The 27,563-nt window shown below is 41.3% G+C and overlaps 1 protein-coding gene and 1 pseudogene across 4 annotated transcripts in view; both read right to left on the reverse strand.

Moving 5' to 3' along the window:
• ZZEF1 (zinc finger ZZ-type and EF-hand domain containing 1) overlaps positions 1-27,563 on the reverse strand; it is a 113,431-nt gene that overhangs the window by 64,669 nt on the left and 21,199 nt on the right. For all 4 annotated transcript variants that reach the window (XM_030861721.2, XM_060290362.1, XM_030861716.2 and 1 more), the window contains exons 4-16: positions 26,411-26,582; positions 24,710-24,909; positions 22,872-23,082; positions 19,331-19,447; positions 18,107-18,285; positions 16,442-16,540; positions 12,430-12,521; positions 11,898-12,046; positions 7,435-7,546; positions 6,135-6,350; positions 4,399-4,499; positions 3,708-3,877; positions 3,001-3,134 (exon numbers count right to left, since the gene is read on the reverse strand). In XM_030861721.2, coding sequence (XP_030717581.2) covers positions 3,001-3,134; positions 3,708-3,877; positions 4,399-4,499; positions 6,135-6,350; positions 7,435-7,546; positions 11,898-12,046; positions 12,430-12,521; positions 16,442-16,540; positions 18,107-18,285; positions 19,331-19,447; positions 22,872-23,082; positions 24,710-24,909; positions 26,411-26,582 — 1,952 coding nt within the window. The remainder of the gene's footprint in view (positions 1-3,000; positions 3,135-3,707; positions 3,878-4,398; positions 4,500-6,134; positions 6,351-7,434; positions 7,547-11,897; positions 12,047-12,429; positions 12,522-16,441; positions 16,541-18,106; positions 18,286-19,330; positions 19,448-22,871; positions 23,083-24,709; positions 24,910-26,410; positions 26,583-27,563) is intronic.
• On the reverse strand, positions 14,309-16,048 carry LOC132594173 (etoposide-induced protein 2.4 homolog pseudogene; annotated as a pseudogene).

Raw genomic sequence — 27,563 nt, forward strand, 5'->3', positions numbered from 1 at the left:
CCAGAGAAAACAAAAACACTAATTAGAAAAGATATATGCACCCTCATATTCATTGCAGCATTATTTACGATAGCCAAGATATGGAAGCAACCTAAGTGCCCATCAACAGATGAACGGATAAAGAAGATGTGAGATATACACACACACACACACACACACACACACACACACACACACGATGAATGAATATTAGCCATAAAATCTCGCCACTTGTGACAACACGGATGGACCTAGAGGGTATTATGCTAAGTGAAATAAGTCACACAGAGAAAGACAAATATTGTATGATTTCATTTATATGTAGAATTTAAAAAACAAAATAAATGAACAAACATAACGAAACAGGAACAAAGTCATAGATACAAAGAACAAACAGGTGGTTCCCAGAGGGGAGAGGGATGGAAGGAGGGAAGAAATAGATGAGGGAAATTAAGAAGTACAAACTTCCAGCTGCAGATTAAATGAGTCGCAGGTATGAAATGTACAGTGTGGGGAATATAGTCAATAACTATGTAATATCTTCATATGGTGACATATCATGAAATAAACTTATCGTGGTGATCATTTTGAAATGTACAGAAATATTGAATCACTATGCTGTATAACAGGAAATAATGTAGTGCTGCAGGTCAATTATAATTCAAAAACAAACAAACTCATAGAAAAAGAGATAAGAGGCAGGGGTCGGAGGAACTGGATGAAGGCAGTCAAAAGGTACAAACTTCTAGTTATAAGCTAAATACTCGCGATGTAACATACAACATGATAAATGTGATTAACACTGCTGCGTGTTATATATGAAAGTGGTCAAGAGAGTAAATCCTAAGAGTTCTCATCACAAGGAGAAAAATTTTTTTTCTGTTTCTTTAATTTTGAGATTTCTTTAATTTATATGAGATGATGGATGTTCATCCAATTTATTGTGATAATCATTTCATGATGTATGTAAGTCAAATTATTATGCTGTGCACCTTAAACTTATACAATGCTGTATGTCAATATATCTCAATAAAACTAGAAGAAAAAAACCTGATCCCTCAAGCTGATATGGAAATTTTGCAGAGAGCTGAAAACAACCAAAGATCCTCCCTCCTCTTGGAAATCCTCCATCATTTAACCTGAACAAGATTCTCCTCTAAACACCTATTGCGTATAGGGTCAGTTTTTCCTTGTGGCAGTGCCCCCAAACAGACTGCAGTCATTTGGCATCACATTTTATGCTTCTTTTATTCCCTTTTTTGTTTCTATGGGGCTTTATGCATCCGACAGGGCACTTTTATTGCATTTACTAATTAGTTGTTACATACAGAAATGCCCTTTTAAATGCTGCATCTCGTTTTCTTCATCAAAGTCTTCTCAGTACTTCTAATAGTTGTTTGTCTAAACAGACAAATAATGATTATTTGTTTTATTCTTTCTGATTGTTATTTTTAAAATTTCTTTTCCGTGTCCTACAGCACTGGCTAGGCCTTCTAATATAATATCAAAGAGAAGCAGTGACAGTAAGCATCCTTGTTTTATACCTCACTTTGGAAGGGACGAGTCAGTGTCCCAAAGACCAGTACATTGTTTATTGTAGGTTTTGGATACATGCCCTCCAAGAGATTAAGGAACTTCCCTTTTATATCAAGTTTGCTAAGGGTTTTGTTGTTTGAACCATCATCAGAAGTTAATCTTATTAAAATTTTTTCTGCATTTATCAATATGATTTTTTTCCTCTCTGATTTCATTGACTGATTTTCTAATGTTAAACCATCCTTGCATTCCTAGGATAAATCATAATTTTGGGTGGGAAGATTAAAACTTGGTTGTATTTTCTTTACAGATATAAACTGAAATATTTATGAATAAAATAAGTCAGGGATTTACTCTGAAATAATAATGGCGGGTGGGAGTGGGTGAAGTATATTACAGATGAAACAAGATTAGCCTAAGTTTATCATTATTGAATCTAGGTGATGAGTACACTTGGGGGGTTGGAGGGATTCATTATATGTATTATTTAATCTAGTTTTGTGTTTAATTTTCCCATAATAAAAAGTTAAAATGGCGGCTTCCCTGGTGGATCAGTGGTTAAGAATCTGCCTGTCAATGCAGGGGACTCGGGTTTGAGCCCTGGTCTCGGAAGATCCCACATGCCGCGGAGCAACTAAGCCCGAGCGCCACAACTACTGAGCCCACGTGCTGAAACTACTAAAGCCCGCGTGCCTAGAGCCTGTGCTCCATAACAAGAGAAGCCACCATAATGAGAAGCCTGCACACCAGAAGGAAGAGTAGCCCCCACTCAACACAACTAAAGAAAGCCCGCGTACAGCAATGAAGACCTAATGCAGCCACAAATAAATAAATAAATTTATTTAAAAAAAAAAAAAGTTAAAATGTTGGAACTTCCCTGATGGTCCAGTGGTTAAGAATCCTCCTGCCAATGCAGGGGACTAAGGTTTGATCCCTGGTCGGGGAACTAAGATCCCACATGCTGCAAGCAACTAAGGCCACGCGCCACAACTAGAGAGCCCTCATGCCGCAGCTACAGAGCCCACACACTCTGGAGCCCATGCGCCACCAGAGAGAAGCCTGTGCACCACAACTAGACAGAAGCCCGCGCACCACCACGAACAGCCCACGCGCCGCAATGAAAGATCCCATGTGCCACAACTAAGACCCAAAATAAATACATAAATAAAAATAAATATTAAATAAAAGGTTAAAATGTTAAAAAGAACACTTGGTTGTAGGCATGTCATAAAGCTGAAGGAGACTAAACTCTCCCTTTGTGATTCAACAGGTTCTAAAACAGAGGTCAGGATTATCTCTCATCCCCACCCTGAGTACAGCGCTATGTCCTTAGATACTTGTGACCCACACAAAACTTTGCACACAGTATTAAATACACATTTGGGAAACTGAAACTGAGAGGATATTCAGAGAAAACGAAGACTAATAAGTTTCACCCCAACAGAGTTCTGGAATGGAATCCATACTTTTAACGTAAATAATTACCATCATGGTGAAGAGATGGTCCCGCCGGGTCTGTCGATCAGGAAAGAAGACGGCAGCCCCATTAAGAAGGGTATTCCTGACTTCTTGTTTCAATATTTCCATGGGTGCAGAGTCTCCATCCACCCTATCCACCACTGATAAAAATGAATAATCGGCTTTAATATATCCCACCTATTCACTTACAATATATGTATCGTCTGTAGCCCATACACTCGCTACCAGAGCAAAGAAATACTTCTGTACAGGCTAGGCAATGTAAAGAAATTATATTTTTATTTGTTTAACAAAAATAAAGACTCTATGTACCAGTTTTTACATTATTTCTGTCCTTTTGAGACACAACTTGGCGAAGCCTTAAAAATAACTTCAGATGATCATGTGTTTTATTCTCAATTAATATTATCATCTCCCCCACCTCAATCTATCAGCCTCATCTCCGTGTCTCAGCTGAAGTAAAGACTGGAGTGTGATAGCAATTACTCTCAATATAACACAACTGTATATCAGAAACCAGGAAGAAGTCATTGAAGAGGGACTAAATCCTGAACTCCAAATAATGATTCAAAAGAGGATCATGGAAACTCATTTTCCAAAGATGTAAACCTTTTCCTGGGTTTGCATGGTCAGAGGACCCCCTGTTCTCTAAAGCAAAAGGCCCTGCAGGCTACGAGCTCAGGGTCACAGTAAAGAAGAACCCCAATCCCTACCATCACACAGGTGTGTGTAGAGCTCCTTGGCGGCCTCTACCCGCCTACGGCTCATGCTTGGAGCCTTGGCGTCCTCAGAGGTGGCCAACACATCTCCTTGCAGCACGGAGAAACAGCTCTGGAGGAGCTGCAGAAGCAGGGTTTGGGCACAGATGCATTCTTCCCTTGGGCTACAGAAAGAAAAAGAACATCAGAGAGCAAAAATGCAAGTTGCTTTTACCCTCCAAGCCAAACAACTATCTACAAAGGGCTCTCCCCGCTAGGCATCAGGCTCAGTAAAAAGAATGCCAACCAGAGGCAGAAAGGTGGAAAGGAAAGAACAATGGACTGGGTAGTGACTGAAAACACAGACCCTGTCTGACTGTGCCCACTCTGGGCAAAGAAATACACCTCTGATTCTGTTTCTTCAGTAGTATAATGAGAATACTATAATACTTGACCTGCTTATCATTATAAAGTTGTAATATAAATGACAAAATGCTTGCAAAAACACTGCCCTAATAAAGCACTTTGTAGAAATGTAAGGTGTTTATTTTCAACAATAACCAAATCTTTCAAATCAGAGCAATATAAACTAGTAGGAAGTAAAAAATCTTGGAAGAAAAAACTTGTCCATTTAGAACAGCAAAACTCTGTTTTCAGTTGTGCTTATCAATATCCGATTATCACCTTGTAACAAATTCTGACTTACTTTTGCTTTAATTTACTGTAAAAATCCCAGAAGATCTGCAAATCAAGACCCGTGAAGTCCAGAAAAGATCTGTATTTTAAGCCACTTTCCTTCTGCTGTACCTAAAAAATAATAAAGACCAGAAAAAATAAAATTGAAACATGTATTTAGAGAAATATTGTAGTGGCTCATTTACTTCTCACTGTTAAGGGATAAGGTGGCTCCGCATCTGTAAAATTCCAACATAACTGATGCTTACTCTTAAACTAAAAAGTCCGTGAACAACTGTTTTTGGTGTGAAACTTTCTAAAATACGTGTGTGTGTACGTATGTACGTGAATGTATATATACACATAACACATACACACACATCCCTATGAAAGCTCCTTGACTTCATAGATTCTACACCTGGAACGTAAGGGAATCTTTACTTGGTGATGATTATTGTCCAGGACCATCCTGCAGCATGTTTTGACCCTTCCCTGCATGTAGGCTGAAAGATCAATTCTACTGTAATCGCTTCTGCTACTCCTAAGCATCTCCCTCTCATTTGCTATTTTCTGCTGTGATAGGAGAGCTCCAGTAACAAAGACCAAACAATCCATATACAAATTGAGTCACCAGCCTCTGAACATGCCCTGAAGCAGAATGCAGGTCAAGAGTAGATACTGTTGCATAGCACATGTGAGAGGGCTCCACTGGGTTCCTGAGTGATAAGCCATGTTCTCTACAGTGATGGCTGCAAGAACCTTTCTTTGAGTAGACTGTCACTGCGTTTTTATTAGTGACTGTAGAAGTCAGTATCAAAAACACAATGTTCACAGCAGCATTGTTTACAATAGCCAAGATATGGAAGCAACCTAAGTGTCCATCAACAAATGAATGGATAAAGAAGATACGGTATATGTATATGATGGAATATTACTCAGCCATAAGTAGAATGAAATTTTTCCATTTGTGACAACATGGATGGACCTGGAGGGTATTATACCTAATGAAATAAGTCAGACAGAGAAGACAAATACTGTAAGTTTTCACTTATATGTGGAATCTAAAAAATGAAATAAACAAACAAATATAACAAAGCAGAAACAGACTCACAGTTGCAGAGAACAAACTAGTAGTTACCAGAGGGGAGTGGAGTGTGGGGAAGGGCAAAAATAGGTGAAGGAGATTAAGAGGTACAAACTGCTAGGTATAAAATAAAATTTAAGTTACAAGGATATAATGTACAATACAGGGAATATAGTCAATATTTTATAATAACTTTGCATGGAGTATAATCTATAAAAATATCGGGTTACTATGTTGTATACCTGAAACTAATACTGTAAGTCAACTATATTTCAATTAAAAAAAATCCTGTTATTATTTTTGGTACTTTTAGTAAACAAAGAGAATTCACCTACACTTCAGGAATAATTCTAGGACTTAAAGAAGACATAAATTCCACAAATGTGCTTTGTCTCCCTGTCAATCAAAGCTGGGGCTCTTTAAGATCTGCATGTAGGTGTATCCCAGGAAACCTCACGATGGTGGCCACATGCCACTTCGTCTTCCACTGACTGATGCCATTAATGCCCAACGCCTCACTCCCCTTGGCCTCCCAACATCATCACAGCAGCATGATGCCTGCCGTCCTCATTTGTACTGCATGGCGTCAGCAGGGCCAGGTTTCACTGGTTGGTGTTCCTTTCCCCAAACACTGTCGTTACTCTTCCCAAAGGAATGAGGTCTAACAACTGAGGAAACACTACCAGGTCGTGGGCGAGCTGCTGGATGAACTGAAGGGTCCTGAGGAGCAGTGTGGCCCCACAGACGCTCTCCTCCACGCCCTTTCTGCAGTGAGTACGGACGATGCTCTGCTCTGCTTCTGCCCTCGCGGGCCGGAGGTACCCACTGATGCTCAAGCCTTGTACTCCCAGGCGCTCTGCCGACTCCTGGCGGGTGCAGAGGAACTTCACCATCAAATACTGGAAAAGGACAAGACAGAGGTGAGGAGAAGGACTTAGAAGCCCCAGGTACTGACGAAAGGGAGATAAAGGCCTTTCTGGGCAGGTCTTCCTGTGACTTTAATAATTAATGAGGTACCACTATGCCTAGCACTGGAGACACAAAGTATAAGCCCAGCATCTACAACAAACAGGGAAGAGACAATACAAACGCTGAAGTCAGGTTTGGGGAAAGTTCACAATAAGAGAAACGGCACTATTCCTGCTTCAAGGCAAAAACAGGATGAGACAGGATGAATAAGAGAAGGACGTCTGCTCTGTGGCACAGTCATTTTGAAACAGACAACAGCTATATGGTGAAAAGAGTCAATGACTGCCCTAAGGGATCATCTCCAAGCCCCCAATTACCTGTAATCCATGTGCTGGGAGCCCAGGACACAGCCTTGTCTGCTCAAAGCTAAAACCATTTGCAAAGCCCAACTTCTATGCATACTCTCTGCTTATTATAGTGAAAGCTCCTTTGTTGAGGGCCTTTCAGAATCCACTACTCAGCTGCACAAATATTTACTGAGCACCTACTATGTACAAGCCCTAAAGATAGTTCTTGTTTCTCTTTTTTAAGCTTCTTACTAAGATTCACAACGGAGGTTAAAAAAAATTAAGTAGCCAGATAACCATTGTTTCTACAAAAAGACATCTCTCTTGCATTTAGGCCTGTGGACTTACTGCTCCCTCAGCCTGAAAGGCCCTTCTCCACACCTCTCAGCCTGGCTAAAGATGACAGCTTAATCAACTTTCAACACTTGGCATCGCACCAACTTTCCCGGGAAGTCTTCCCTAGTGAATTCCAGGCTGGGTAAATGTTGTTCCTCTAGGCTGCAACAGCCCCCTGTGTGTCTCTTTATCAGCCCATATCACACTGTCTCATACATCTGTGTCTCCCACTAGACTCGGAGCTCCGTGAGGGTCATGATCACGTCTGATTCACCTCCAGGGTTCCAGTGCTGGCACAGGGCCGGCATAAAATAACCGCTTGATAAACACTTACAGTACAAAAGGAGGGGAGTGGGCAGGTGTGCGAAGGCCACACCTCACTGACACTTACCTTGGCAACCCTGCACTGTTGCAACTTGACATCTGCTTCATCCCACTCTTCCTCCAGCTCAAACCAGCCAATAGGATCATCCTCGCCAAGGTTATCAGACGGGCAACCAATCCTGTAAACACAAAGGTAATCACAGAATGTTCTCCTATTCCTAAACTTCTCAAGCGTCTAATGAATAAGGCACCACCTAAATGGCATTTAACTTGTTTACCCGGCCTGTCGGTTAACAGTCGAGGACGGGGTGTGGCACGTGGGCCTCTATGAGCATACAAGGGAGCTGGCGGTAACATCCTCCCCATTTCTCAGCCTCCTCATCTGTGCAATGGGAACTATGATTAGTCCCAAATATAACCTGAGAACTAAGGAGAAAGTCTGCTTCCCTAGATAACTTGCTTATCTGAAGAATGAGACCTGAAGTCAAGGCATCTGAGATGAAGCTACTCAGGAATAAGGTACAATGCAACAGTTGGTGTGTGCTTCTGGAAAGATCCAAAGGAGAGGCAGGTTCAGTTTTCTTTCCCTAGGTCTGGCTAACATAGGTACGACCGGCCTGAGATTCACAACTGCAACAACTGAAGGGTAAAAGCTGAGGAGCTTTCAGATCCTGGAGCTCCAAAAAAGGAAAACTTCAGCCTTCACAGGCCTCAGGATTTTTCCCTATTACTTAAGAAGTCCTTCCAGGGAAGCATTTCAACCCAAAGGCTGAAGAAGTACAACTGTGTGCTGTTTCTTTTTTTTTTTTTTTAATTTATTTATTTTTGGCTACGTTGGGTCTTCGTTGCTGCACACGGGTTTTCTCTAGTTGCGGCAAGTGGGGGCTACCGTTTGTTGTGGTGTGCGGGCTTCTCATTGCATTGGCTTCTCCTGTTGCGGAGCACAGACTCTAGGCACGCGGGCTTCAGTAGTTGTGGCACGTGGTCTCAACAGTTGTGGCTCGCGGGCTCTAGAGTGCAGGCTCAGTAGTTGTGGCACACGGGCTTAGTTGCTCCGTGGCAGGTAGGATCTTCCCGGACCAGAGCTTGAACCCGTGTCCCCTGTGTTAGCAGGCAGATTCTTAACCACTGCACCACCAGGGAAGCCCTTGTTTCTTTTTAAAATTGGATACTTGAATGGTACTTCCTTTTTAGGAATTAAATAACTGAGAAGGAGAAAATGGCAGTCTTTTCAAGTAACATTCCTAAAACTTTAAACTATTTAGTCTGTGATAGGCTAACAAGCTAGCCAACACATGGGTATTCTGTATAGACAAGATAAGCAAACACAGGGATTTACAAGAAGAAAACAGCAAGAAGAAAAAGACAAAGGACCCAGAGTAGGTTTTGTAACAGAGAGAAAAAAACATTCTCTTCTTACAGTTAAGTCTTTCTTAGCATAAACCTTTCATGATATAGTTAACCCTAAAACCAATGGGACAGGTGGTATTCCGTCTTAGCCCAAAACCATGCCAATGACTTTCATCAATACGGTGTGTTTGAGGATTTTTCAATTCACCCTTTGGGAGTCATCAAGGAAATCCTTGAGATACAGAGAGCTGGCAGGATGTCAGAGAGTGGGGAGAAGCAACCTTGCTCACTACACCCACTCACAGGCAGGGTGGAGAAAACAGAGCTAAGAATCAGTCCTCTTAAATATGTACAGCAACCAAACAGCTGGTCCCAGAGTGTGCTAACTGACCAATGTCTGACCAGAGGGCAGACAAAAAAAAAAAAAAAGGCAAGAAGACAGACACATGTTTATTACCATTTTGACCTCCAAACTGGAGAGGGACTGATAATATGTAGCCCAAGCAAATCAGGATTTCATAGTAGTTCAGGCTGGAACCAGGAGCTAAAATCAACAAGGGACTAGCAAATAAGTCTGCATTTAGGTTCCAAAAAAAATCATCCTATATAAGATGTGAAAGATCTTGTTGGACAGCAGGTTTAGGGGAAAAAAACCCTATATTAATATGTCCCAGAAGTGGGACACAGCTACTTAAAAACAAGTGTATCTCTAGTTATTGTTTAGAAAGAAAAGCATCTTTTAAAAAAGCATGTATGCATGATGGGAGAGAGATTTGTTTCAATTCATTTAGAGGGCTGAAATTAAGACCACAGAGTTGAAATTACAAGTGTAGATTTCAATAAACATAGAATATGTTACTGAAGTGCAGTGAGTTCTCCATCATTAAGGATATCCTAGGGAGGCTGAGTGACCCTTTGTCAGGAATGCCACCAAAGGAAGTCCAGCAGAGAGAGGCAGTTACTCTAGATCCTTGCTATTCCACGTGTGATCCGTGGTCAGGGAGCATCAGAGTTGCCGGGGAGCTTGTTAGAAATGAAGGTCTCAGGCCCCAGGCAGAACCACTGATTCAGAATCCGCATTTTCACACAGTTATTGGTGGTTCATACGTACATGAAAGCCTAGTAGTACAGTACTCAGTGATAGTAAAAACTCCAGCACCCCACTACCTGTGAAATACAGGAGCAAAAAGGGCAAGTCTCGGGCTCAGCTGCATGAGTTTTAACTTGCTACTAGTAATAAGGGAGGTAACACTGTCCAAGAGGTCACCAACGACGTCTGTGGCTAAATCCAACAAGTCCACTTCTAGACTTACCTCACCGACTCCGGGGTAACATCCAACACTGTTGCCCACTCCCTACCTCTTTAACCACGATTTTCCCCTGGCTTCCCTGCTGCTTCTCTGGCTGTTTTGCTCAGCCTCCCTTTCTCTGCTGCCCCATAAATGCTAGTGCCTCTCAGCATGTTGACCTAAGGTCTCTGTTCTTTCTTCCCAGCCCACACACTCCTCCAGAATGACCTCTTCTAATTCATTTTAAACTATCAACGAGGGCTTCCCTGGTGGCGCAGTGGTTGAGAGCCAGCCTGCCGATGCAGGGGACACAGGTTCGTGCCCCGGTCCGGGAAGATCCCATATGCCGCAGAGTGCCTGGGCCCGTGAACCATGGCCGCTGAGCCTGCGCGTCCGGAGCCTGTGCTCCACAACGGGAGAGGCCACAGCAGTGAGAGGCCCACAACAGGAGAGGCCACAGCAGTGAAAGGCCCGTGTACCGCAAAAAAACAAACAAACAAACAAAAACCTATCACCGAAATGTCTCTCATATCTCTGCCTTCAGGACAACATCTCTTCCAGGTTCCTGACCTGTTTATCCAACTAGCTGTGGGATATCTCAGAGGCTTCCTAGAACCTCAAATGCAACAGGACCAAAACTGAGCGCATCATCTTCCCACAAACCTGTTTTCCCCGAGGTATTTTCTGTCTCAGAAAAAGGCGCTACCAATGTCCCCTCTGGCGAGCCAAGAATCCACGACTCACTGATGCCTAAGCCTCCTTCTCTCTCCTACTGTACATCAGTCACTCAGCAGGTCCTGCCGCTTCTACTTTCTAGCCGTCTCTTCAATCGTCCACATCTCTCCATGGCTCCTGTTGCTGCTCTAGTTGAGGTTACCCACACTCTGGCTTCCCAGGTGACCGTGACAGCCTCCCCCTTTTCATCTGGCCTCCCCGCTCGCTCTCCTCCAGCCCACCTCACATAGCAGGCTCCAGAGCAGCACTTCCAAACCACAAATGCGATCTCTCCTCGTTCTTCTTGAAGCTCCTCAGCAACACACTCCACCCTGCTCCCTTCCCCTGCCCCCATGGCTTTCAAGATAAAGTCTAAACCCTGAAACAGAGACAAAAGGGCCTTAACAACCTGACCCTTTCCTAGCTCTCCAGCTTCACCTCTCCCCACTCTCCAACTCACGGCACACCTCAGCAACGTGGGGCTCGTCAGTCCCTTGTGTACGCCAGACCCCACCTGAGTTCTCAACTCTGCTCTGCTCTTTGCTCAGGCCACTCTCCTTCCACTTCTTCAGGTAGTTAATTAGCTTTAGCTCATCCATATTCAACACTTCCTCCGGGAAGCCTTCCCTGCTCAGGTCAGGTGCTCTGCCATATGCTCCCAGAGCACCTCATCCCTCCTACCCACCTCGCATTTATAGTACTGTGACACTGTAGGCTTTATCACCTGTCTTCTGAGCTAAACAGTAGGCTCTACAGAGCAGGGAACGGGCCAATCTGCTCATTACGGTATCTTCAGTACCTAGCATCAGGCCTAGCACATCGTAGGTGCTTAATAAATATTTTCAGTAAAAACACAAAAATAGGAGGAGGGAAGTTGGGGCCTGGGTAAATTTTCCAGTGGCTAGATAAGACTAGAGACCTCAGGCTGCCCACAATTCAGGCATGTATTATTACCCAACCATTTTGAAGATGTGTACACCTGGTCACAGAAGGGATCAAGTAAGAGACTATGAACAAATTAAAATATATGTCTTCACATGTGCTGCCAGAAAGCAATGAATGCTCATGGCCACTGAAGATGGGTTAGTGGCAACTTTTCTATAAAGAAAACGTATTTCACCAATAAGAGAATGTATACAATCTTATTAACTATAAAGATTTTTATTCTGTTCCTTACCTGCTTTTTACAAATTGCCTGAATTCCTGAAGCTTCCATTTGTCATATTTTTCAAACCTTTTGAAGTGTTCTTCTGCATGAAATTTATCAGAAGATGAATTATAGGCAAACACCAACCCACACTGGGCACCAATGCCACCACGTCGAACCTGGAAATAGAGATCTAAATAAAGTACATCAAAGGGACCAAAGTTCTGTGGCCATTTTGTTACCAAATAATATGGTCAAATTCAAATAGCTTAACGCAAAAATCAAACCAACAAAATGAGATTTAAAATACATTAAGTCCTGGAAAAGTAAGAAAGCTGCTTCCCAAGAAATGATTCCTTACTTTTCTTGATCCTTATACTCACACCATCTACAGACTTAACAATCTATTCATCTTTGTGCCCTTGCCCTCTGCTACAGGCCTGACACAGAATAAATAATCACTAAATGTTCAATGAAAAACCAGTGACATGGACCTCCGAAGTACAATCATATTTTTAAAAATAGCAGTAACATTTCCTAAAGAAGGCAGCATAAGAATTACCATAATTCTGATCTGAGTAACTTGAAAGGCAGATTCAGTTCCTGTAGAAAAAATAGTACTTGCTCTGGTTTTTCCAGTCTCTGTAAGAAAACCTACAAAAAAGAAAAACTAAAGTTAGGATGACTGAGGCATCTGTAATAACCCTAAGAACTAAGACCAACAAAACCAAAGCTTATCCTTTGAGGCAGAGGGCATCTAGTCTACCTGGTTCTCTCATAAAAATTAGAAAAAGAAAGAAGAAAATTAGAAAAAGAATTCCCCTCTGGGCAGAAGCAACCCCCCCCCCCCCCCCCCCCCCCCCCCCCGAGAGACACCGAGGTAACAGATCATGGTCCAGGTATAACTTGGTCAGAGCAAAATCTTTTCAACTATACAGGCCGCTCAGCTCTGAGGTAACGATAAAGAAATTAAAAAGTTGATAAAGACTGTGACTTTAATTCAAAGAGACAAAAGACTGGACAATCAATCACCTTTCTAAACCATTCCTGAAACCATGACTGACGTTTGGCTGGGCTGTTAGAAGCAAGCAGGCTTAAAGGCTGAGAGAGGAATTAGATAGCTTCTTGAATACTCTTTCAGGAAAGACTGTAAAAGTCTTTGAAATGGGCAAGAAAAGCATGCTGGGTGTTTGTTCAGTGCACTCTTTGGGTCATCTCCACCTTTCTTTGTCTCTGAACTATTTTACAACTCTGTAAATTGTAGAATAGTAACAGTAATGCAAAAGATTCTTGTCCACACAAATAAAAATTGTGTCTATAGGAACATAGCTGATTATTCCTTATGAAGACTGACCAATTTTGCAACCATCTGTAGATTCGTGTCAGCATTCTTACTGGTCTATGTGTATTAATGAGTTCTCCTTTGACCTGCTTGTAACATCTTACTGGTTCCCTCAGTAATTAATGGGATAAATAAAAAGATTGACGTCTTCATTTTATATTTGTATGAGAGTTGTGGTTCACCTTTTTTGCTGTTGTTAATTATCCTTTAAAAATTTACAAAAAGGTCTGTTAAATCCAAAGCTGCTTTTCTCTTTCCAACCTCTGTAAATTATATAACTTACACATTTACTCAAATCAGCCTGACCACCCATTCTTCCTGAAACCACGAACTGCTTTCAACCACTCTGCCTTATCAAGATGAAAAGACTAAAACCAATTTCATGCTTATTTCATTACACTGGGTTCAATAAAACAAAAATTTGTGAAGTTAAATCTCCGTGAGAGATTTAAATAATATGCATTATTTGTCACCAAAACCAAGAAAATTAAATCCAAAGGAACCTTTACTAAATCACAGGGAGAAGCTATTATTGATCTAATGCTATCAAATAGTAATTCTACAGACAATTTTAAGAAGCCATACGGCCAGAAATTCACACAATTCTACTAACAGTAATACTAAAAACGATCCCACTTATTGAACTGTCACCTTTCCTAGGAGGTCTGGATGCCTCTAACTAATCAAATCTATTGTAAAGGCTGAAATGCTGCCTGGGAGTAGCTGCCAGTTTTCATTAGTCTCAAAGTAGCTGAAGCAATAATTTAAGTCAAAAGAATCAGATTCTTTTAAAATAACATTGCCATCAATTATTTTAAGGCCCAAATAAATACATACGTTAAACAAATAAAGCTTAAAAAGTAAATAAATAAAACCTCTGTGCTTCCTTTTCTTGGTAAAAAACCAGCTCATAAGTCTAACTATAATATTTTAAAGCTACAACTGTTTGGACACCATGCCCCTCCTGCCCAATTTATTCTCTTAAAATGACAGGAAGAAAATAACCAATCTCAAACGTAAAGAATTCAATAACCCTACTCCTTCAGTTCTATTGGCAGCAGTCTGCACTCCTTTAAAATGCCAGACTCATGGCTGTGACTCACGGGAGGTCAGCCCTCGGAGTGTCCACGTTCGTGTTCTCCGGGCACTCTGTGCAGCAAGGGGGAACGTCCAGTGTTTCCCAGAAGCTGGGGAACTTGAAAGGTAGCAGTGAAAAAGAGCTTTGGCCCCCGTTAAGGGGAAGAAACAAATCACTCCTCAAAACCCCACAGTTCCGGCTGTGAGGACTTTCCTCTGTCCTCCCTGTCTCGTCAGGTTCATTTTTTTGTAGAGGACGGAATCCTAACCTGAGTTACAAGAAACAGACAGTGATGGTTGTGGAGGGAGAAACCAGGGGAAACCAAGGCTCCTCCCCACGCCCAGTCACATCCCACCTGGGTGCTCATCAGAAACACAACAAAAGCAACAAATCCACACACTACAACTAGTTTATGCAATTTATCCATGCAAGGTTAGGTGGAAGGCAGGGAGGAGAGGGGGATGGATGATACACAGGGAGAGTAGCAAACTATTCAAATCAGACCAGGCAGAAGAGCTGGCAAATGCATTTCAATAGCTACAGAAAAACCTGTGGTGCTTTCAGACTTAGAATGGTGTTAAAAATCCAGGCTGATTTTAAGGACAATGCAAACACCCTGTATGGTATTATAATGATGGATATAGGTCATTATACATTTGTTCAAATCCACAGAATGGAAGACATCAAGAGTGAAGCCTAAAGTAAGCTATGGACTTCCGGCGATTACGTGTCAATGTAGGTTCACCCTTCGTAAAAATGTACCACTCTGGTGAGTGATGTGGATAATGGAGGAGGCTCTGCATGTGTGGGGCAGGGGGCATACGGGAAATCTCTGTACCTCCTTCCAGTTTTGTCGTAAACCTAAAACTGCTCTTAAAAAAAGAAAATACAGTCTTTAAAAAGAAAGACTAGATGGAGACAATCTGAAATTGTTATAAAAGTTTAAAAAAGTAAGATAAAATAAGAGAGGCCTTTCAGTAGATGATGATGAGAGTATGAAAAAAAAATCCATACACTGGTTTTAAGAAGATTCTGCCTTACATACTCCAGAGACAAAAATCCCAATTCTTCAGAGAGCAAAGGAAAACTGCAGAGGGCCTTTGGTAGAGTGGTCTTGCTTTCCTGAGTGTGGGAAGGGGGAAACGGGCAAAGAGCTGCCACCACCTCCTCCCAACCCCACTTTGGATGGCAGGTGACTGGGCGGTCTGAGGTGGCCTTCAGGGTGGCAGGAGATGAATGTGGGGGAGGAAATGTGTCTGCAGAGGCTGAGCTGCTCAGCGAGGACTGCAGGAAGCCTGTCTCATGCGGTAGTCATGGCTTAAGAAGACCACCAGGAGGAGGTGGGACTGGTGAGGCACGTTTTCCCAGGCGTCTTCACTTCACTGGTGCTAATGACCACAGGAAACAGAACAGAGAGGAGGCGACTACTGAGAATGCACAAGGTCTGTTCTGCTGTGAGGCAAGCCAAGGCGAAACCGAGTGCAAAGTGGTAAGGCCAGTTCCCTTCAACGTTTGATAACTGCTGGAACATTCCACGTCCTTTTCTGAACTGGCAATATTCAAAGCAGTATAGTGAGTAGAAGGGGACATGTGCAGGCGACTAACCAGCTGGCCAACAAGACGGATGAGGAAGAGACTCACAAACACTCCCTGGATGAGGAAAAGAGCCACAGCGCTGAGGAGCACATCAGCAATCACCATGCTGACGCCAGGGAAGGAGTGAGGCTTCCTTCCAGACACTTCAAATGCCAGAGCAGCCATATGGAGAAATACCCTCATCTTAAGCTACGTTTTTAGCACTAAGTGCTACTGATCCACTGAGTGTCTCAATACTTTGAGATAACACAACAGAAAGACAGTCTGAACTTAAAAATGGTAACTTTTTATATTCCAAGAGGAGAAGTCTTTGCTTTTCAAAACTGAAGGCTCTCAAGTACTTTTAAGTTGTTACAGGTGACTGACACCTAGCAGGTGGCAATACTGTAGTAAAGAAATCACGCAAATGGTTCAGGAACCACTGAAACCAACTGAAGGACATCGCAGCGAAGACTGCATATCTTGAAAGTTTCGAAGACCACAGTGCGGTTTCACACAGCCTCTAGTGAGCACCATGGCCCTTTCGACTCACTAAAACCCGACAGGTCCACCACTCACCGTCCCTCGTCCACGGCTCAACAAGGAGGTTTTCAGGTCCTGACTTCTCTTCTTTTCCCTTGACATCACAGGCCTGAAGAATCAACTGCAGAGGTTTACCTAATCAAAGAAAAGAAAGAGAAAGAGACAGCCTGAAGCTAGCGCTACGAAAAAATGGAAACTAGAACTCATTAGTGCAAATGGAGAGCCTGTGGACGCCCAGACTGCTCAGTAAAAATCTACCCATTTAAAAGCTAAAATAGGAAGTAATATTAGACAAAAGTTGACACCATCCTTTTCTGCTTTCCTGAAAGAAACAAAGTACAGCTTATGTCCCTAAGTAATTCTGAGGAGAATCATTCTAGAATAACCACTAGCTGGAAACGAAGCACACTATAAGACACAGATTAATAGCACAGGCTCAACATATTTGTGTGCCGAGTGGGGGGAAAGGAGGAATTCCTAAGACACTGTTTTGGAGCCAATAATTAATTTTATTGTAATTGCATTTAAATATATAAATAATGTCTTAGCGTTCTAGGTCTTGTTTCTTTAAAACGTCTCCAGGCAAATTTTGAAAGTTTTCAAAATTATAAAAATCAACTTTTGCTATAATGATCTGAAAATTTTTCTTTTTCTTTTAATAATATAATGAAAACCTTATAACCCTATTAACCTATAACCCAACCCAGAACTAGAACATTATCAATAATGAACAGTCCCCCTATGCATTCCTCCTCCATCCCGTGCTCCCTGCTCAAATAACTGCTAAACTGAATCAAAAACCTTTCTGGAGAATATTTTCCAGATACTACGTATCCCTCCCATTTGGCTGTGCCTTCTACGGGCCCCTACCCCTCCAAAAAAATGACCTTTCCAAAACTGGGGAGGGACTGGATTTACAAGACATCGATTGTCAGACTTAAAAAATTAAACATAAAATACATTATTATAAAGTGATATTTAGGCAAAGGTACAAATATCATGAGGAAGTATCACAGTATTGCCTCTATTACTGAAGAGGATGGGATCCAATACTGTACTTGTGGACAGAAACTTTACCACTAGAGGCCAGGACAGCACATGTCCACTGCAGTCATCTGAGAGTAGCTGTATGGACTCCTGTGTTGAGAAGGATTAGGAGGCCCCACCCTGGGTCAGTAGAAAAGTGCTAAGATGGACTGCCATTGGGCCCAGGAGGGGAAAGTGATAGCAGGCATGTATGTATGACCATCTATGTTGTCCCAACCAACTATAAACTATCACGAGGATGCAGAGGGATGGATTCCAAGACAAGGATCCTTTGCTCTGGGTCTGGGGTAGTTTCCTCCCTCCTCCAGATGAGAGGTACTCCAACTTCCCAACCTCTTGACCTACACCATGAGACACTCCCATACTTTTATCAAAGATGGCTGTGTTCAAATGGCCACCATGCCTAAGTGATTAGGCCAGTAAATCCTGGGAGTACAGCGTAGTGAACACTCAGGTCCCCTTCTGCTAATGCATCCATAAATGAACCAACATCTCCCTTCTCCCTACCAGCCCCAAAGAAGACACGCTCTTCCAGAAATCATTGTATAACTACAACGACCGAGCCCACAAACTACACAAAAAGATAAGAAGATGCCAGGAAATCCCACGTTGGTGATGGTTTTATGACGTGTGCATCATGCCAAGGTCATTTACCATATTTAAGGAGCAGGTTCTGCCTGACTGATGCCATGGATGAGATGAGGGATGAGGCATCATAGTGTGTGTCCAGGTGGTCAGTGACAGTACACAGAGAGCTCAGCACTTTGGCAACACTCCCTCTTGCTAGTGCAAAAGCCAGAAGAGTCAGCTCCACCTCTGGAGTAGAAGAACAGCTATAAACAAAGAACAAAAAACACTTCACTTCTTAAAACTATGAGAAAATCCAGGTAGCTCAAACTCTGTGTAACTGATTACATAAGCAACATCAAGCTGCCATATGCTTTCTCTGTTTACCAGAAATACTTTTTCAAAATCCTTACGACAGCCTAAAGAAAAACTAAATCAACCCAGAGGACCAGGAAATTAAATCCTCACTTCTGTAACCTTCACCTATAAGTATTAAATAATGCTATCAACTTTAATAAGGCAAACTTTATAAACCAAAAATAAATAGGCTGTTGCAATAAGCCCCTGCTATGAAGAAGCCTCGGGTAATAATTCGGCTTGGCCAGAGTGTTAAGGGCTTATTCCTTCAAACACCAATAACATGCTTTAGATCTATTCCACATCACATATGCTTTTTTAAACATATTACACTGAAACTTTTAAACCTGTCTAGATGGGGACTTCCCTGGTGGTCCAGTGGTTAGGACTCCGTGCTTCCACTGCCGGTGGCATGGGTCTGATCCCTGGTTGGGGAACGAAGATCCCCACATGCCATGTGGTGTGGCCAAAAAGAGAGAGAGAAAAAAAAAAACCCTGTCTAGATGGCTCAGGGCCTGGTTTGTACTCTAACAGGGCTCACTGTGACAGAGCTGAGTGTCCCCACACTACGCGATCCCTCAAACAGCTAGCAGGGTGTCCTTTCCCAGGTCTATGGACAATCAGGCTTGTTAGACCTGTTCACGGAGACAGGAGGTGCTGGGCTGGGGATGTGAGGGAACTGAAAGGCTTTGCATTCTGGACTTTGAGACCCCTGCTCTAGCTGAATCGGAGGATTACTCCGCACCCACCCCCAATTCCTGAGGGCAGGTGTACTGCTAGATCATGGAGTTTACACGGGTACACCGTTATTTCACTTTCTCTTCAGTCACTACAAATGATTCTTTAAAAAACAAAAAATCTTTAAAAGATTTTAAAATTAAAAAAAAACGAAAAGGACTTATCAAGCCCATATGCCCTCTATCCGCCACCAGCCCTTATCAACCTTAATTTTACCTAGTTATCCTTATGAGGAAGCTGTCCACTTCTTCCAGAACGTTGGGAGACAGGAAAGTTGAGAAATCTGTAGATCCTGGTGAGAGGGAAAGTGGAGGCATGTGCTGCAGTGCCTTCCTAGGAGTGTAAAATGTGCAATCAGAACAATCCCTGGCAAACAATAAACTTAATAATACAATTTTAGACCAAAAAAAATTGTTGGAAGCTTGTTTGGATTAATCCCTTATCAAGAAACAGACAGTGTTCCTACAGAGAACCTGGTACGTAACACAGATCAGCCTTTTTCCTGCAGGGGTCCTGGTGCTAAACAGTTTAATGAGGTTTCTTCCTTTTCTTTTCTTTTTTCTTTAAGAGTTCCATTTCCCTCTATAAAAGCTCATTCAACCCTCTGGAAGCAAGTGTTCATTTTAAGTAGTATAAGCAAAAGACATATGTCTACAGAAAAACCCTGAGTTCTTAGAAAACTTGACCCCAGGGGCAGAGCTGTTTGTGACACACAAAAAAAATTCATCTTCAGATCTCTTGTATCTAAAGATGCATCATGATATGTTTATTTTATCCTAAACATATCAGCACCTGTCACCTTCTCTATTCCTGCCTGTGTTTCTTGGCCTTTCTACCTCAGAGTCTGCTTTAATGTTTCTCTTTTCTCATCTCCTTTTACAATAGCTTTACCTCCTCTGGACCAGCAGTCATCTAATAAATTTATGCAACAAAATATTACTGAGCCCTACTTGTGCCAGCAACTGTGCTAGGCAATGAGTGTACCATGAACAACATGAAGGTACAGAAAAAGTCACTCAAAATTCTACACTTGATAGTCATTTTATAATAGTAGTGGGAATCCCTGAAACTATTTTATTTCTACATTTCACAACAGAGACAAAACAGCAAGGCTAATAACACTGTGTCAGCTTCCACTCTGCTCTCGTTTCTTGTCCCCTCTATATGAGCTGCATCAGTAGGGCACCTACACTAACATACAGTCGATCAACAAGGTCTAATGCACCTAAGTGGCATGCAAGGATTTACGGAATTTATTTCCACTTTTGTTTCATAATATTTTTTTCTTACTTATTTTTCCTCATTGATTTTTTTAAAATAATTTTTAAATTTTAGAATAGTTTTAAGATCACTGATATTTAAAAGTTAGGAGTGAAGATACCATTGCCAATTAACTATTACAACTGTTTAGGGATATATCCGTTCTTCAACAACGTGGCATAGCTTCACAAAAATAAGGCAGAAAACTTTTCCTCTTCCCCTTCCTGAAAATTCAGTCCATAAAGTAGGGCTGTGCAAGGTAGGCACTCGTGTGTCCTTGGGTGGGTGCATGGGTGGGGTGCATGGTGGCCCAGAGCGAGGTATTAGAGTGGGGTACTGAGCAAAGGGACAGCCTGGCATGGAATGCAAGCACCAAGAGGGTGAGGAGGGTGTCCAGGCAAGGGCCAGGGAGGTGGGAGACTGGTTATATAGAGCGGGATTGTTTAAATAAGTAAATATTTTAGGGATGATGGGAGCCAGGTTTCTCACAATCACCGAAGGGAGTTACAAATAGAGAAAGGGAGAAAACTAGAATGAACAGCAGTGCTGGATTAGAATTAGAAGTTATCAGAGTTTATTAGAAGTATAAACTCAGAGTTTTCAGTGTTACAGATATAGAAATAAATATAGGTGTCAATGTGTCTGTGGATACACATATGTGTCTGTTACTTACACACAAACATGTATTTCCCAGCTGTGTACACTGAAAGAAGCAACACTCCAACAGCAATGAGTTTAGTTTGTTTCTAAACACAACTCTCCACTAAGAGTGACCATGACTCCTGAGCAAAACAGCTGATTCTAGGACTATGGCAGGGAACATTCAAGATAAGCCTGGAATATCTTGTTGTAAGGAAGTGTTCCAAGAAGATGAGGACATATCAAAAGGACATATGAACCAGACTGAAGGGGTTCCCATCGGCCAAATCTGGGCCAATCTGACCGTCAAAACTGTGATGGATTATAACTCAGGGAATAAAACAGGAATCTTGAGTCATACCAATATAAAGTTTGATGAGGAATGGGATATTTACATAGTCTCAAAGCACCTCCTCACAAAACATTTATTAATTACAAAGGGAAAAGAATTCTTTTACACTGGAAAAGTCTGGCAGACACCACTTTCATCAAAGGGTTGAAGTTAACATCACCAAACTAGTAATAGGACAATCTGAAGCTGTGTGTCGCTGATGGGATGCAATGAGAACCCATCATCACTTCTATGACATTCCTGCCAAAGATACAAAATCTAATCTTAATCATGATGAAACTTCAGATAAACCAAAACTGAAGGATGCTCTTCAAAATAACTGACCTATAATTTTCAAAAGTTTCAAAGTCTTAAAAGTCAAGGAAAGACAGAGGAATTGTTCCTTATTGAAGGAAACTACAGAGACATGACAATGAAATACTAAGTATGATTCTGGACTGGATCCTTTTGCTACAAAGGACATTACTGAGACAACTAGCAAAACTTGAACGGGATCTGAGAATTAGATGGTAGCAATGTATATCAATGCTAATTTCCTGATTTTGATGGTTGTAGCAGCATGTTCTCATTTGCAGGAAACACATACTGAATAAAATATTCAGGAACCATGGGGCATCAGGTTAGCAAATTACTCTCAACTGGCTCAGGAAGAAGCTACTTTTTCTTTTTGCATCGAATTTGCAATATTTCTCTAAGTTTGAACTTTTTTTTATTTTTTAAATTTTAAAACAGGCAGGAAGAAAGGAGTCTGGCCAAATATTACCCTTCAGATCTAGCACTGCCAGCAGTATTATTTGCTGAAGAGTTTTATTTAATAGCAATAACAAATCTCAAAAAACATCTACAGAACAAAATATTAGCTATCTCTTTTATCTGATATTTTGACAGCCTGCACTAAGAGTGCCTATTATCAGTTATTAAACTTACATATAACACTAATACTTCATTGCTACTGAAGCTAGTTGCTTTGCCTTATATATTACAACTGAGTCTTTTTGCCCTAACAGTTTTTAGAAGAAAATTTTCAAAGGTACTCTACATTTAAAAATAAATTAATTTGGTGTCCTTGAAAAGATTTGACTCTTTAGTGAAAAGAGCTTTCAACCTAGGGCCTAGGTCCAAAGACCTGGATTCAAACTGATCCATCACTGCCTGGTCATACACCTCAGGGAAGGTCACCGTATCCCTGTCTATAAAACAGGGATAATTTTTACAGATACATTTTACGACATAAGTAGGTAAATAATATATAGCATCTGAAGGTGTTTTATCCCATATAAATTGCTATGTAATGTGAACAACTGTTCCCCAGTGGATAAGGAAGAGGAATGGCATGTGGGACCCCCTCACAAGATAGAAGCTGAAGGCACAAACAACAGGAAACAACAGGGCACCTGGGGCCCAGCTACTGACTGAGTCTCGATGATCAAAGGCTGCTCAGTGACTCGCCCTAAAGGGTTAGAGAATGAGCACCCCGTGACAAGCCTGGAAAGCAGAGCGACTTACTGAGTGTTGCGTAGCACTGTTTGGACAAAGGCGGGATTTGTCTCCATGGAAGCCGTCACCAGAGATGTCAGCAGAGACCAATACCATATTGCAGAAGCATCTGAGACTGAGACCCCAGACTTCTTGACTCTCTGAAAGCCAACAGCCCTCAGACCATGAATTCTAGTGTCACATCCATCACTAAGACAACGCTTTATGTTAATCTGGACATCTGTCAAGCGCAAACAACAAATTCAGTATTGGATTAACTTCTTCAGTTCAGCAAATTCTAGGCTTCCAACTAAAAGCAAGATAGTAATTCACATTTTGAAAAGAAAATTCTGAAGATATACTCTGTTGCCAGAAATAAATGATGTGTGCAATGGAGCTAGTATATATAATAAATTTGTCAAAAAAGCATTGACCACGCTTCCCTGGTGGCGCAGTGGTTGAGAGTCCGCCTGCCGATGCAGGGGACACGGGTTCGTGCCCTGGTCTGGGAAGATCCCACATGCCGCAGAGCGGCTGGGCCTGTGAGCCATGGCCGCTGAGCCTGTGCTCCGCAACGGGAGAGGCCACAACAGTGAGAGGCCCGCGTACCGCAAAAAAAAAAAAAAGCATTGACCAATCTAAGGAGTCAAAAGAATCATGTGTAAAACTAAGGGTGGCTTAAATCTATATATCACAAAGTTTCATAGGCATTTATGAGTTCTGATAATTAACACAAAGTGCATTTTTAAAATCCTGATTAAATACACGGTAAGAAAATGTCTAAAAACTTTTCCTAGAGTTCCGAAATTTGGATGTTGTTATGAAACAGCAGCTGGCTCATAGCAGTTGTGAGAATTTCTTTTTAATTATCAAGTCCAGATAAATGGCATAGGCATGACTCACTTTTAAGAGCTGTCATAATTTCTTATTTGGGTTGGAAAGGAGGTGAGAAGTTTAAAAGGACACAATTTAGAGAAAAGACCACCACAGTATAAGACAGGAAGCTTCTACTCCACAAGCTTAACTACGTCTTTGCCCAGGGGTGAGACACAAAGACTCTACCTCCCCAGGCCTCAGTTCCTTTGAGCAAAGTAAGAATACTTCTTTTGGCCCAGGAAAGCATTAGAAGAAATGAGACAAAACATGAAGCATTCCGGCTCCCTGAATGAAATAAGCCTGGAAAGAAATCACAGAATTGTGATTATTTCCAAAATGCTATGTGTGAAGCAAGGTTATAATAGTATAAAAATGGAAACAAACTAAATGTCCAAGAATAAAAGGCTTGTTAAAATTAAGGCATATTCTTACAACACTAAATAAAGGTGTGCATGAATATATAAGACAACACATTAAAAAGTTACAAAAGGGCGTGTACAAAATATCACTATTTTTTGTAAAAAGACATGTATAGATATATGTAAATATATATATGCAAACCTATTTTATTTTTTAAAATGTGTATATATATATGTGCGTGTGTGTGTGTATTTATACACACAGACATACACACACACACAAAAATGTAAGAAAAGGTCTGGAAGGATCCATACCAATGGATTCACAGCGACAATCCCTGGGTAGTGGGATTTTGAATAATTTTTATCTAAATATTTCTGATTTTCTAATAAGAAAACAAAAATAAAATATTTTTAATTAAAATAGGCTTTACTGCTTTTCTATAACTTTTAAAAACACTGAATAGGTGAAATAATGACCACTTCCATGTATATGATGAGAAGCAAATCAAATCTCCAGAGAAAAGCAAACAGCTTTTCTACTTCAGAGGTCTTCCCGCCAAAAAACATGACTTCTTCCTCCCCTCCCAATCCCCTTAGTTAGAAGGGCAAGACGTATCTTGGTTGACTCACAGAGCTGACTGATGTTGGCATTTTCCAGCAGTGTCACATAGCCAGTGACATTGCTGGGAATGTGCACGTCGCGGACTTCCTGAAGATCGCTGGCACTCCTCCCCACAGCTACAGTCACCTGCTGCGGCATGTAGCTCTGGTCAGTGGCAGCCACTGCAATGGACAGGTGCCTAAGCACAACATCTGGCTTCATTTTTAAACTGGAAAACACGGAGAGCAGAAACTACAAGTGTTTATACAGGTTGAGAACTGGCAGGGCCCACAAGTCCCATCTCTTAAGATCTTACGTGTGATATACCCCAAGACTGATTCCCCTAAAAGCAACTAACTTGAAATGCTGGCTATTAGTTTCAAATATGACCTTCCCAAGTTTCTAAAATTCCTTTCAGTTCAAGATCAATCTTCTATTTCTTTTTAAGCTACTAACACAAGCAGGAAAGTACAATATGAACAGTCTAACAAAATCCCTTTACCTGGCAAGAAGCAAATTTCTAAACTGCATGCAAAGAACTGGGTATATTCCCTCATGTATAGATGGCTAAAGAGCATATTTATCCTCTATGAGAAAACAAGGTAATTATTTCTATTTCCACCAGCTGAAATCAGCCCATTTTCTGAAGGGACAGGTGAAATTTTAGATAGCAGCTTCATCATAGTTTACTGTCATCTATTCCACTCCAGTGGGGGAGTTCCCTGGCGGTTCAGTGGTTAGGACTCCATGCTTCCACTGCAGGGGGTACAGGCTCGAGCCCTGGTCAGGGAATGATCCCCCAACGTGCTGTGTGGGGGTGGGGGAAAAAAAATTCCACTCCAGGATTCCTGACCACCCCCGTTCCCTCTTTCTCTAATAAACTGGCCAACTTAGTTGTACACAAATTGTTTAAATGTGCAGAAAAAATCTTGAGAAGTGAAATCACATCAGATATAAGAAAAGTACTTGTCCCTTGTGATATTAATCTTCCTGAAAACCTAGTGAAAAAGATCTGAAATCCATATCATAAAATATTAGTCAAATGCTAATTTTCTCCCTTAAAATACCAAGTAATTTTCCATGTTTATGAATATATGAACCAGGTTAGAAAATTTTACATGATTCCTTTAACTTGATTCTTTTCTTTTTTAATAATTTTTTTCATAGATTTATTTTTATTTATTTATTTATTTTTGGCTGCATTGGGTCTTCATTGCTGCGCGCGGGCTTTCTGGTTGCAGTGGCTTCTAGTTGCAGTGAGCGGGGGCTACTCTTTGTTGTGGTGCGCAGGCTTCTCATTGCAATGGCTTCTCTTGTTATGCAGCATGAGCTCTAGGTGCGCAGGCTTCAGTAGTTGTGGCAATGTGGGCTCAGTAGTTGTGGCACGTGGGCTCAGTAGTTGTGGCTGGCGGGCTCTAGAGCGCAGGCTCAGTAGTTGTGGCACACAGGCCTAGTTGCTCCGTGGCATGTGGGATCTTCCCGGACCAGGGCTTGAACCCGTGTCCCCTGCATTGGCAGGTGGATTCTTAACCACTGCGCCATCAGGGAAGTCCTAACTTGATTCTTAAAGCATCTTTCCAGATAGTCACAAGAAGAAAAACACTAGCCAGTTAAGTAGAAAATATTCTAAAATTTTAAAAAATAATTTTTTAACACATTGTTGGGATAAGAGAAAGAAAGTGGGTAATTTTCTTGGACTTTCGCTCAAGAATTGGTATTACAGCACCCACCGAATCCAGTGTGAGCGGGCACTGCCATCTGACTGCCAGTATGATGACGTTTCTCCATTTGTCATCTTGTCAATGTCTGCAGGGTTGGAGGATGTTTCTATATAAGTGTAGCACTTTGCTACTGACTTGAGTTTGTCCATCTCTGGACTTCTAGTTAGATCTCCAGGGCTCTCTGCAAGAAAAACCAGATTTTATCATAACATCTCTTTCACAAAGAATCTTTAAAAAGATCATTTAAAATATCTAGCAGAAATATGCTTGGCACTTTGGCCCTAGAAAAATAAATGCTCCTTAAAATCTCCTTCCAAATTGGAGAACACGTGTAAAGCAGAAGGACTGCTCCATGAGCTGACTGTAGTACAACACAAATCCACTGATATATCTGCAAAACCACCCAAGAGATGAATATGATGACTTATAGTTTGAATTTACATTTCTTTAATTATGAGTGAGATTTTTTTAAGCCACTTGTTTGTAAGCCACTTGTGTTTCTGAGTATGGCCTGGTCCTGCCCTCATCTATTTTTGTTACTGGGTCACAAGTCTTCTTATCAATTTATATATTTTATGTACATTATGTAATGTATATATACACCTACATAGTAAGTAATATTTACTAACTGTTTACTGTGAACCAGGCACTTTTCTACACATTTTTATGTATTAATTCATTTTAGAGATGAGGAAACTAAGGTAATTAAGTAATTGCCCAAGGTCAGAGTTAGTAAAAAAAAACTGAGTCTGTCACAATGTTACAAAATATACTTTTGTTCCCTAAAATGTCATTTGTCGTTTGACTCTGCTTATATTTTTTGCTGTACAGAAATTTAAATTTGCATACAGTCTAACTTAGTAATCTTTTCTTTTGTAGTTTTTGAGTTTCATGTCCTGCTCAGAAAGGTTTTCCCATGTCAGGGTTTTTAGCTCTTATAGCTTTCTTTTCGGTTGAACTTTTTAATCCATCTGCAATTTATTTTCGTGAATACAGTGGGTTAAGAATCTTGTTTTATTTTTTTCTGCAAATGGCTAACCAGTTCCCTAACCCAACTTGCTTGCTAATTCACCTTTCCAACCTGACGTGTAATGCTAACTATATCTGGTACTATATTCCCACATGTATTTGGGTCTATTTCTGGACTCTTATTATGTTCCAC

This window comes from Globicephala melas, chromosome 20, assembly GCF_963455315.2.
Source record: "Globicephala melas chromosome 20, mGloMel1.2, whole genome shotgun sequence".
Taxonomy (NCBI): domain Eukaryota; kingdom Metazoa; phylum Chordata; class Mammalia; order Artiodactyla; family Delphinidae; genus Globicephala; species Globicephala melas.